Source organism: Arachis duranensis, chromosome 1, assembly GCF_000817695.3.
Source record: "Arachis duranensis cultivar V14167 chromosome 1, aradu.V14167.gnm2.J7QH, whole genome shotgun sequence".
Taxonomy (NCBI): Eukaryota; Viridiplantae; Streptophyta; class Magnoliopsida; order Fabales; family Fabaceae; genus Arachis; species Arachis duranensis.
Genome location: NC_029772.3, coordinates 3,226,177 through 3,238,756, shown reverse-complemented (window position 1 = coordinate 3,238,756; position 12,580 = coordinate 3,226,177). Strand labels below are relative to the sequence as shown.

Below are 12,580 nucleotides of genomic sequence, written 5' to 3'. Positions count from 1 at the left end.
GAAGAGGTACAAAAAAAACGTGAAACGCGTAAATATAGCGCGTGTAAGTGACGTAGGAGTTGGAGCACGTTTTGGTGGATTAGACGTTAATGAACTTGTAATAATTACAAGCCCTAATCGCTTGTATACTGAGTTTTTCTCTTCTTTTATATTGTAGATTGTTTGAGTGTTAATTTTAAATGTAAAAACCGTTTAAGTTAAGGTACTGAAATTAAACCCTCCAATTTCAATTCAATGAATTTAAAAATGTTTAAAACATATAAATTAGACGGTCTGATTTATTTCTATTTAATATTTTTGTGAAACTCAATGCTATAACCAAAAAAATTAATCTTAAATATCACATATCATAAATTAATAGTGATACATAAGTTAACAGAACTACTAATTTGACTCGTATTGATACTTTTTAAAAACTAAATTGGGACGTTGAATTATTCAGTTATCAAATTGACACAATCTTTTAAAGATTATTGTGAACAATACTTTTTTCATTGATAACAAAATTGATTTTTGAAACAACTTTTTCTAAGGACATTGTGAAAATATCAAAACCAAAGCTACAAAAAGTGTAACAATAAATATTGAGTGTGACAACTGATAACCACCCTTTATAAAACCGTTAAACTTTCGAATGTAAGTAAATTACTGTTTTAACCCACCCTCATGATTTCTATAGATATATAGTTGCCCCTTATTCCTTGATTTGTGTCTCATGATTCAGTAGCGGCTTCTTGGGCTTCTCTGTTTCTTCAGAGGAAGCAATTGTTTTCTCCTCCCGGTAAAGATCATTATCTTGTTTTATTCTGCATTATATTCTATACAAAAAATTTCGAAAAACAAAATTTTTTAGTCAAAAATCACTAAAATTTATTATTTTTACTTTATTTAATGTATATTATAATAAATAAGTTTGGACTGATTTTTTTTTCTAGTATTACCGAGAACGATTGATTGTTAATGTTCATGAAGTATGAATGCAAGTATCGTTTTAGGATATTTATCATGATGTGGAAGATATTAAAAGCATATCAAAACATATATTTATACAATACCACTTAATTTTTTTTAATTATAAATGGAGAGACTCGAACCCGCAATCTCATAAGTGAGTATGAAAAAATTATGTCATTTAAACTATAATTAGTTAGCATATCACTTAAATTTGTTTCAACAATGTTTTTGTTAGAATATATTAAAATTTTATTTGAATAGTATAATATCCAGACACATCATATAATGCTTTTATCTTAATTCAATTTGATATTACAGATCATTTTTTATTTCCACGCTATCATTAAATTATTTTCTTAATTATCATTAAAATAGTAATTTCTATTTTGGTACATACTTAAATCATATTAGTCTCATTCTCTAGTCAATTTCTTATACTATATTATTTTTTTACAATCATGCTAAGTCACACTAAAAATCAATTGCCAAATCAACTACTCATATTTAGAGCAATGCTAGGGAGCCAACAATTTTGTTATTTTGTAACCATCAATTGGCTATCAATAGTGTTTTTAATGGTGTGAGATTACATCCAATTGTGAGAAATCACTCACTTTTCTTTTAATGGTTAAGTGCTGGCCAGAAAACACAAAAGTTGCTGACCCCCTAAACTTTTCCATAAATTAAACAACACATATATTTATATAAAAATATTTGTATATATAACATTTTTATTTCCTTATGGATGTTATTAATTCTAATTTTGATCCATAATATGTTTTGGTGGTAGATGCCAATTATAAACAACGGTCCCTCAGACAAAGAACCATTTGTTGAAGTTGATCCAACTGGAAGATATGGCAGATACAGTGAGACACTAGGACTAAGTGATGCTTCCAAAATTGTGTACAGAGCATTTGATAAAGAAGAGGGAACAGAAGTGGCTTGGAACCAAGTGAAGCTTGGCAACTTGAGTGATGATGATCCTTCCATGGTGGATAGGCTTTACTCTGAAGTCACATTGCTCAAAAGCATTTCCAATGAACACATCATTTCGCTTTTCGCCTTCTGGGAGGATGACATGAACAACACCCTCAATTTCATCACTGAGGTATGTAGCAGTGGCAATCTCAGGGAATACAGGAAGAGGCACAAACATGTTTCCTTGAAGGCTCTCAAGAAATGGTCTAAGCAGATTCTTGAAGGTTTGAATTATTTGCATACTCATCATCCTTGCATCATCCATAGAGACCTCAACTGCAGTAATGTCTTTGTCAATGGAAATACTGGCCAGGTATGTTATTCAAAAACTCTATGTATACATAAAAAATATTACTACTGGACATTTTGATTGACACTATTGTCATGTCAAGTCGCAAGTCTAATCGATAGTCTCTCTTTTAGATATTATTTTAGGATTTGGATTCTTTAAAGTTAAAGTTTGAATTTCACTTTAAAGAATAAAGTGTAATTTCTCACCATTTATTTTATAGGTGGGACTAAAAATAAATATGAAAGAAAAACCATTCTATGGTAGAAAATTACACTTTATCCTCTAAAATACAAATTTAAAATTTAGAAGATCAAAATTCATTATTTTAATATTTTTTTAAGAGATAGAAAATTATAGTGTAAAAATTTTAATATGAATTCAAAATTAGTATTTTTCACTAAAATGGACCAACCAGGTTAAGATTGGTGACTTGGGGTTGGCAACAATTGTGGGGAGGAGCCACTCGGCGCATTCGGTTCTTGGGACGCCAGAATTCATGGCGCCGGAGTTATACGAGGAGAAGTACACGGAAATGGTGGACATATACTCATTTGGGATGTGTGTGTTAGAAATGGTAACAATAGAGATTCCATATAGTGAGTGTGACAATGTTGTGAAGGTGTACAAGAAAGTATGTTCAGGTGTGAGGCCTCAGTCACTGAACAAGATTAAGGATGCACAAGTTAAGGCATTCATTGAGAGGTGCATTGCTAAGCCAAGGGCAAGACCTTCTGCTGCTCAGCTTCTCAAGGATCCTTTCTTTCATGAGCTTAATTCTGAAGACTCAGATTTCAAAGTTCTTGTTATGGTGTGATCGACTACACAGTTTAGCAGTTAGTCTATTATGTGTCTTATTTGAGTTTGGAATTCATATTCGCATGTTATTTTCAGGAAATACTTCTTAATTGCATTATCTTTAATTTTTTTTTGGTAGAAAATCACATGATAAAATTTATCTATATTTATTATTTAGTTATACAATTAGAATGATGTTTGGCTAATATGGTATAGTGGTACACTGTGATTTGAGTTTAAGAGATAATGTGTTTAGGTGTTAACATTAGGTCTTCTTGGAAATATTATTTTTTAATAATAAAGAAAATAGAAAATAAAAGCCATTTACTCCCCGTCCCTGCCTCAGAATTAATTCCTATCCCCGTCCCAATTCCCGCCATGGGAGAATAATTGTCCCCATCCCATTCCCCGCGTTCTCCGTATTTTTCGCCTCATTTCCCATCCCCTTATGTTTAACATTCATATGAAAATTATAATAAAAAATATCAAAAAAATAAAAAAACAAACTAAAAAATACTATTACAAACACACAAACATATCTTATCCAAGATTATAAGTCCACAAATACAACATAGTAAATTATAGTCCATAAAATAAAATCTTAGAATACAATTTCCATTCTAAAAAAAATAAGATATAGCCTTTAACATCAAATGGAAACTGGAGAGAGTTTGGACTGTGGGAGAGGGGAGTTTTGGAGGTGAATAGCGAAGACTAAATAATAGGGTTAGGGTTTTTTAATTGGTGAAATTACTAAAAAACTCTATATTAAAAATAAAATAAGGTTATTTAAGAAATTTCAAACATTCGGGAAATTATCGGAAACAGGGCGGAAATCCCCGCTCGGGTCTCTGCGCTTGTCTCGAGGAAATTTTGCTCCCCATCCTTATCCCCATCCCCACGAAAAAAATTCTCCACCATTGGCCCCAAATTAGCAAACAAAATTGATATGGTGGGCGAATAAAAAATTAATTTCAATTTCAAAAATTTTAGAGAATTTCCAAATGAGTTTTAATTCATTCATACAAAATTTTTTTATTTCATCACGACAAATTTAAATAAGAGAAAAAGTAGAGTAAGTTGAGAAACTTAAGCATATGTTGTGGAAAAAATGATTCTAAACAAATTCATGAAATTTCTAAATCAAATCAATTCTTTCTTCTCTATACATCAAATAAATCCTAATTTTGAGAAAGTTCCTGACACACCCCACCAAGGGGAACACTAACAACAAAATACTTGATCGCCAATAACCATTAAAGGTATAACTATGAAAACATTATCAATATTATAACATTTGGCTAGTGTCTTAAAAAGGATAACTAGCACAGTACAATGGATATGATGACAGTATTTAGAATCAAATCTCAAGATTAATTCAAAAAGGTACACATTTCTTTTCTGGTTTCTAGCTATGTTTAGATGCTACCTTAAATAACTAAAACCAAACAAAATTGCGCTGTGTGATTACCGCATAGAACTGATTCCAGGACAAACTTTTTGTAGCAGGCAATCACTACAGCTCTTCCATTTCATTAAGTGTGAGTCAGTTTGATGCCAATGGTCATTCCTCATTTTTGGCTCTGTCGCTTACCGGTTTTGCGCTTGTTTTCTCTCAACGCACGTCTCTTCTCCTCCCTGCAGGCATCACCAAAAGCTTAGGATTCCAGCAGAAGACAATCATATTACTAAAGTGTCGCATTTATATTCAAGATACAGCTATATTAGTAAGATTGATATGGAAGGAAAAGAGAGAAATCAAGCATGGAGAAAACTTTTAACCTTGAATTTGAAATTTCCTCCTTAGACGGAAATTTCCTTTTCTGCCTCTTTATCGGTCCAGATCCCGAAGTTACTTTCCCATTTTCTTTTATGCCGTTAATTGGTTTAGATGGAAACTTCCTTTTCTTTGTCTTTTTGGATTTAGATTCAGAAGATTCTTTGCCATTTTCTCTAACATCATTACTCGGCTTCTCATCCTCCACTTCTTCCTTCTCAAGCTTGGATTGTTCTTCCTCCTCTTCAGATGGTTCTGATGGTTTTGAACCTGGCTTTTTGCTGCTCATTTTTTTCAACTGCAAGACGCATATTTAGAGAAAATAAAAAACACACGACATAACAAAGCTCAAGGGAATAAATGCATGTCTGTATCTAATTTTTAATCTTAATTTAGCACAACAAATGGTTGGAAATGAAGTAAGGTGAGAAAAAGAATTGGTACATTTTAACAACAGCAGCTCCACACTCCCATAGGTAAAGTTTAAAATTAAAGTACAAATATTATTTTAAAAATGTTCAACTCAATAAGTTCCATGGTCAACTGATTCTAGAAAAAAACATAAACAAGCATTTAAGTATCAATCAAAATATTCACCAATCAAATTAAACAAGCATAAATAATCAACAATTTTTATTAATAGTAAGAACTCCACAATTTGTCAACATATTGTATAATGTGCCAAGGATATCATCAATCTATAAACTTTCTGCAATTTTGTAACACCAAAATGTCCGACAATTTTATGGCAGAAAGATTTGTACAAATACAATTTGTTGGATGTGTAAATGGACTTTAAAGCAATTTCTAAAGATATCAACAACCTATACCTTTGCAACAAAGAACCCATCCATATTGTGTACATGAGGATAGAACCGCCTTGTCTTTTCTAAAGAAGGGTGAAACCGTTGCTCCCTGAATCTTATGAATCTGATGGAAAGCAAAGGTCACAAAACACAATTTTTTATAGTCAAACCTGCAGAGATAAGGAACATAATCATTACCCTGGGCGCCCAAAGTCAAGTCCACAGGGAACCAGCTTAACATCCCTCTTCTTGAGTGCATAGTCAATAACTGCTTCATTCTGAAGATTTACCAAGAGAACTTTCAGAGATATATAGAACAGGAAACACTAGCACAGAAAGTTACTATTTGCAAATGAAAAACTAACCTCGGCAACCATGATCGAACAAGTGGAATAAACAATGTATCCCCCAGATTTTGAATTAGCATCCACCATATCAATGGCAGCAAGAATGAGTTCCTAAAAAACAAAGGAATCTATTCAATAATGATTAAAAAAGTATAATATTACAATGTGTAGAATTACTTATAGTGACCAAAAATGAAGAAATATTTGCCGCTGTAAGTTTAATAGTGCCAGTCTATTTCATTTAATTTCAACTATTTCTATCCAAAAGACAAAAATCAACTTCAAAGAATAGGGGAGAAGTAATCATTCATAGTGATCACAGTTTGACACATGCACCATCTGAATCTTTCAATCCAAAATTAAGTAGAAAAGTGAAGAAAAAGGAAGACTGTTAAAAACATTAGTTATTGATGTAATGAGAATGTGGGATAGACCATTTCTCTCACACTATTCACAATTCATGAATCTCTGTAACAAAAAAATCTTTAGGGGGTATTTGTGTGTTCTGAATTTTGAGGTGTAATGTGAAGTCCATCTTAGGTTTAATTATTCTGTTATTCCCTATAATTTCGTCAAATTTTCAATTAACTCCCTATACTTTTTTTCCTTTCAATTGGGTCCTTGAACCATTTATTTATTTTTAATTAAATCCCTACTGAGACAAAAACGTTTGATTTAACAGAATATTACGTTCTTAAATTGAAGATACCCTAATTTTTTTCTTAATCCTTAATTGTCTCTCCCCTTCTTTCTTCATAAAGACAAAATTAGCCTCCTTCTCACCGTTCTCACACTCGGACAAAACTCATTTCCTTCACTCCCTCCATTGTCACTTTGTGCACTGAACTCATCGCCGAACCCAGCCACCATCCCACTTCAAACTCATTGCCAAACTCTTCTCCTCGGGTAGAGGGTGCTGTCGTCGCCCACGGAGACAAACCGTGGGTGGCATCGTCACCTGTGGAAGGTCCTCGACCCTCTTCATCGTTCCTCTTTTAGAAAACCCTAAACCCACCCTCACCCATAGTAGCATGCCATACATTGACTAATCAGTTTCATTCACTTTTAACTCTCATCGGCGCGCCTCAGATCTGTTGCGGACTTCTCCCTCCCTGCCGCTCGCGCTAGTTATTTTTTTGCCGGCGCTGCGTTGCGGTTCTCTTCCTGCATCATTGATGTTCGTCCTCTCCTCGACATCTCTCTCTGTTCAAGCTCTCTCTATCTCCAAGCTCACTCCTCCTCACCGCCGATAAACCTCCATTCCTCCACTGCTTCTTCAGTTTTATTTTTGTGAGCTAATTGTTGTTTTTTCTTGATTGTTGATTCTTGTTTTTCTGAGTTAATTGTTTATTGAGTTAATTTTTTGGATTGTTTATTGTTGTTAACATCGGTGGATTGTTGTTGTTTTTGTTCTGAGTTAATTATTGTTGACAACTATAACTGAAGCAAAGCTTTAATTCATCAAGAGCACCTGTTACAAACAATCTCTCAGCAATTGCTATCTCAGTCACACTCTGATAAAACAATGAATAATTCATCGTTGAAAATTCTAGAAAATAAGGTTCACATTTTGGAAATAACAGAATTGGTTAGATCCTTGATTAGATCTCTACTGAGTATGAGAGATTTAAAGTGTAACGGATAGGTATAATAGTAAATTTATTCTTTCTTATTGTTTTTTAACGTTTGCTGTCAAGGGAGACCTAATTGAAAAAAAAATAGTTGCGGGACTTACTTGAAAAGAAAAAAAGTATAGGCATCTAATTGAAAATTTGGTGAAACTACAAGGACTAACAGAATAATTAAACCTCCATTTTATTCTTCAAAACCTTCTTTTCATCCCTTTCCCTCTGAAAAAGAGGAAGACGAAGAAGGGGAAAGGGGTAAAGAAGAAAAGTTACCTTCTGCAGATGCGCGCATTTCTGTATGTCTTCCAAGCTTTTGGAGGTTTTAACCGATTCATCCTTGGATATAACCTGTCGGCAGAAAATATTCCAATTCCATTTCTAGTTTCTGGAGGAAAAAAGACAAGCACACGAAGAAATCACTTAAATAAATCCCCAGCTTCTTACCCCAGTTCCACTGCAAGGAGCATCCAATAATACTCTGTCAACAGCATTGACACCCAACACCTTTGGAAGCTGAAATAAACAATAGAAATGCAGAATAGATGTTAGCATGCATGGTTGAAATGATGATTATACATGAAATCATTCATTCTCCTCTTTGGAAGAGTTTGATCATGACAGACATCTACAATAAAAGGAAAATGAACAGCAACAACTATAACAGAAAGTACATATTGCTTTATATTGAACAAAACTCCATAGCCAATATACAATATTTTCCAAAATACTAAATTATGCATGCCATCACACAAGCCAGATGCAGTAAAAAAATGCAAAACCAAACAAGACAATTTAGTAGCAGCGAAGACATCAAACTTCAAAATCTTTTGGTAAGAAATTATAAACAATAATTGATTAGAGAGAAGATGCTAACCTCTCGTCCATCGTAATTGCAGACTACAGTGTTTGACACACCCATTCGGTGCAAGTTTGCAGTAAGTGACTTAAGCCGCGGTACCTTCATTTCATTTGCAAAAACAATTCCTGTAATAAAAAAATATATTATGACCAAAAAATAATTTAAAACCAGAAATTAGAGGATCTAACATAATACAAAGCATGGTCAATTTTATTCAGTTATTCAAATTACTAGATAAAACAAACTAGGGGATACCAACTCAAAAACAACGGAAAGAGCATACATACATGCGTAAACATTCAACAAATTAACACCTCATGATGTTTAGTGTCAACTTGTTAGGGAAGTTCATTATCGATGCAGTAAGTTCTCTAATGCTTAATGAGCCGGCAAATAGCAGCCTTAATGGAGCATAAGCAACTCAACCACTTTAAATTTTATAAAAATATATGGTTCCTCTTTATTGGTCATTACTTAATATTGCAAATAGTCAGATCATCCCAACTAGGTTTCACACATAGAGAAAATACCAATACATGAAGAAACAAGTTACTTGTTTAATGCAAAAAATAAAAAATAAAAATTACACAGCCCAAAATGCACAGGAATTAGGAAACTACAAAAAAGATTCATGAATTTTAATAGACACCTGTATTCTTCATAAGAGCAGCGACATAAGTAGTTTTACCTCCAGGTGCAGCCCTGCATAGAGCATAAACTGGCTTCAGAATTATCACATAAGTATTGCAAGCAAAGTGGGTTATGCATTGCTATTGAAATCAAGAAGTGCTTATATTCAGGCTTTCAAGTATATCATTTTTCAAGAATCTATTTGAAAATACAATCATGCTACATGTTCACCACTAATCAGCCGCTGCATATAGAAACATGTATTTGGCATCTCATAAAAAAATATTATACTACTATAAACAAGCTCGATTATTCGTCTATTACAGATTTGATTATTGAACTTTGACAGGTTTTTTTTCCTAGTAGCTGATTATTCAATTGGAAAAATGTGTAAATCAATATGTATAAATATAGCTATAGGTAAAGCACTCAATCTTGTAATTTAGCTATTAAAAGTGGCACATAGCAATTCTAAGGCATCCATAAGAATTTTCCTGGTCCTAGTTGTTCATTCTAAAGACAGAATATAGCTATAGGACCATAACAACAGATAAGTGTCATCTTCAATTCTTCATACTGAGAGATAACAACAATGAGGATCCAAAACAAAGTCAACAATTGAGGCAAAGATATATCATTGCAACACAGATATGCTTTCAATTGTACAGTTTAAAATTTAGAAATGTATGGCATTACCAAAATTTTTTTTGTTTCCTCCATTTTGTCTGTGACATAATGTAAATAGACTGAAAATTTGAGCTAACATAAGTATTTCTGTACTTGGAGATAGATGTTCATCATGTGTATATTTGCACAACAATCACATCAATGCAATTTCCGCTTTGGAATTTTATGTTATAACAAATAAAGGTAAAACAATGAATATACAAATCGGAAATAAACCATGTCTTTCATTTCAGCTCTATTTGTCTAAGAACATGTGGTTGAAACATTTGCACAAGTTTCAAAATTAATGTAATTTGTCAATATAGTACCCTACTAACATTTTTCATACAAAGATTTTATATAATGTGTACACCAATAATTATTACTTACGCCATATCAACAACCCTTTCCTTCTCTTGAGGAGCTAAGGCCATCACAGGTAGAAAGGAGCTTGCACTTTGAAGCTGCAAACAATTTAATAACTTGACCTAAGTATGTGCATCATGCAATAGTAAACTAAACGCAAAAAGGGAAAATGGTAATAGGAAAACTACGCACCATGTAGAAACCAGCCATATACTCCGGAGTGGCACCAATTGGTACTTGAGAATCATACACAACAAGTCCAACCTGTCATAAATTTAGATTGTTACTTGTATTTTCTTCACCAAAAGAGGAGTACGAGAAACATTAAGTCATAAATTAAAACAAGAATTCATACCTTTGACCACTTGCTTAAAGGATCTAGATTTACTCCTCTATTTATTAAAACATCTGCCAAATCCCGTCTGCGCGTCTGATTGTACAGAGGAGTACAAAAAATACATAAACTCAATCAATAAGAAACATGGATAATTCAATAATAACATTTAAACATAGAACATTGGGAGTGAATATGTTACCTTCAAAGTGTTAGTCCTCAGACAAATGGGCCTGGGCTTTTCAAAGGCTTCAATTAGTTCCATAAGTTCAACAGCGGGAAACATCTGAGAAAAACAAAATTATAATTTCTCATGCTAACCCTTCATAAATGCAGCAGTATTGTCTAAGAATAATATAGAAATTCGTCCCAACCTCCACTAAAGCACCAATTAGAAACTCATTGTAGCCATAGTATGAACATATATCTTTCTTAAGCTGTTCAACATAATCCTTCCTCGTTGACCCTTCTTGCTTCAAGGCCTTAAAATTTGAAAGAACACGAACAACTAGGAAAACAAACATCCAACACAATCACAACACTAACCAAACAAGGTAGCGCATTGAATGAATCATGAAGACAGTCAAGCATAGTCCAATGGAAGTCAACTCACTCTCTTTAATCCTCCTCTGTAGATTGGAAAGATCAGGCGGACGTAGATTCTCCTCCTCAAGTTCCTAAAAGTACCAAAGAACTAAAATAACTACTTTTACCAGAACTACCACCAATTAATTTAGAAAGCTAAGCATAACTGCCAAGGGATCAATAAAATTTCAAATAATAATAATAAAGAAACCAACAAAGCAACCTCTTGGGTTGGTAATCTAAACTCATCAGACTCCTCTTTGATGTTGAGTTGCATTTCAGCCTCGGCATCTTCTTCTTCCTTCTTCCTTTCCTCATCAATGATTCTCGACTTCTCTTCAATGTCATAGTCATCCGAGTCAACATCCAAACCCGAACCTGAATCAGAAGCGGAGTCTTTCTCTGCATAACAAACAACAAACAAATAACAAACAACAAACCAAAAGGAAAAAAAGTTTAAAAACAAGACATAACAACAAAAAACGCACACGCAAATAAACTAGCACCTTCGGCTTCGTCATCAGATCCTTGGAGGAAATCATCAACTAAGGGATCATCACCATCACCATCGGAAGATAGCTCCGATTCAGAACCCGAATTGACGTCAAAGTCACCAGGTGCTTCATCTTTATTCTGTGGCTGCTGCAGAATCTCTTCTTCTTCATATTCGGATTCTGAAGCACTGGAATCATGCTTGGGGGTTAAAAGCTTGCTCTTCTTTTTCATGGCTTCTTTTGGTGGCTTTGCATTGCGCTGCTTCTTCGAAACTTTCTTCTTTGCTGCAGTTGCCGGAGCCATAATCTACGTATGCAGAGTGTATCAGAGATTCTGATTCGGAGGTAGAGAATGTTTTCTCTTCTTCGTCGCGAAAAAAATTAAACTAGGCTAAGGTTTAGGGATTAGCAGAAAGACAGAATGCAGTAGTTTGAAAAGACCTATGCATTAGGATATATCATCGGTAAAATTGAACATAGCAGCCTTAAATAAAATTAAAAGGCTAGCCTAATTTGATCAACCATCTGCAAAGTAACACAGTGATAGTAGAATTTCACTTATAGCAGAAGCAACATTAGCATTTAACGAACAGCGAGAATAAGAGGAGGGGGAAGCAGAGGCGGAGAGGTGGAGCATACCAGCGGAGCCGAGGAGGCAGCAGAGCAGAGGCGCTAAAAGGAGGCGTTAGAGCAGAAGCAGGCGGAGCAGAGGACTCAGAAGTTAGAGAACCGAGCCAGCAAATAAGAACAAAGGGATGCAACGCTGAAGTGACGGCAGGCCGGAATATATATTAATCTATTTAAGTCAAATATTAGAGGTGTGTGGAAAATTTTAATTTCTGCGATTTTTGTTCTTTAGCAAATATGATAATTGGAAATAAAGAAGATATTTTCCGTCGAATCTGAGAATGATCAGTTACCTCCCATAGCTTGAGCTCTTTGTTTGATTGGCGTTTTTATTTTCAAAATTTTCTATTTACACCTTCTGTTTTTCTCTTTTTCGTTCAAGAAATGCTAAAAATGAAAACTGAAAATGAGAATACAAACCAAAAACACCTTTATTTTT

General features: G+C 33.8%; 2 protein-coding genes across 2 annotated transcripts; one reads left to right on the top strand and one right to left on the bottom strand.

Annotated features, from left to right (window-relative positions):
* Positions 1-738: 738 nt before the first annotated feature.
* LOC107473253 (probable serine/threonine-protein kinase WNK11) lies at positions 739-3,043 on the top strand. Its single transcript, XM_016092810.3, has 3 exons — positions 739-781; positions 1,745-2,248; positions 2,643-3,043. Exons 2-3 carry the CDS (start codon positions 1,745-1,747, stop codon positions 3,039-3,041), a joined length of 903 nt encoding a protein of 300 aa, XP_015948296.1. The 5' UTR covers positions 739-781; the 3' UTR covers positions 3,042-3,043.
* Positions 3,044-4,272: 1,229 nt separating this feature from the next.
* On the bottom strand, positions 4,273-12,292 carry LOC107464593 (26S rRNA (cytosine-C(5))-methyltransferase NOP2B). The gene is made up of 18 exons (XM_052260656.1): positions 12,154-12,292; positions 11,527-11,821; positions 11,244-11,422; positions 11,049-11,112; positions 10,810-10,943; positions 10,638-10,721; positions 10,457-10,531; positions 10,294-10,365; positions 10,126-10,199; positions 9,089-9,141; positions 8,455-8,564; positions 8,025-8,093; positions 7,854-7,928; positions 5,971-6,063; positions 5,804-5,883; positions 5,630-5,729; positions 4,805-5,097; positions 4,273-4,660 (listed from the first exon to the last, which is right to left on the bottom strand). Exons 2-18 carry the CDS (start codon positions 11,816-11,818, stop codon positions 4,594-4,596), a joined length of 1,914 nt encoding a protein of 637 aa, XP_052116616.1. The 5' UTR covers positions 11,819-11,821; positions 12,154-12,292; the 3' UTR covers positions 4,273-4,593.
* Between the last annotated feature and the right edge of the window lie 288 nt (positions 12,293-12,580).

Excerpts from the sequence above, each read along its gene's own strand:
- LOC107464593 (XM_052260656.1), bottom strand. The coding sequence starts at position 11,818 with ATGGCTCCGGCAACTGCAGCAAAGAAGAAAGTTTCGAAGAAGCAGCGC. Across the intron at positions 10,722-10,809 it reads TAATTGGTGCTTTAGTGGAG|ATGTTTCCCGCTGTTGAACT; the intron begins GTTGGGACGAAT and ends TGTTTTTCTCAG. Across the intron at positions 10,200-10,293 it reads ATATGGCTGGTTTCTACATG|CTTCAAAGTGCAAGCTCCTT; the intron begins GTGCGTAGTTTT and ends AATTGTTTGCAG.
- LOC107473253 (XM_016092810.3), top strand. The coding sequence starts at position 1,745 with ATGCCAATTATAAACAACGGTCCCTCAGACAAAGAACCATTTGTTGAA. Across the intron at positions 2,249-2,642 it reads TCAATGGAAATACTGGCCAG|GTTAAGATTGGTGACTTGGG; the intron begins GTATGTTATTCA and ends TGGACCAACCAG.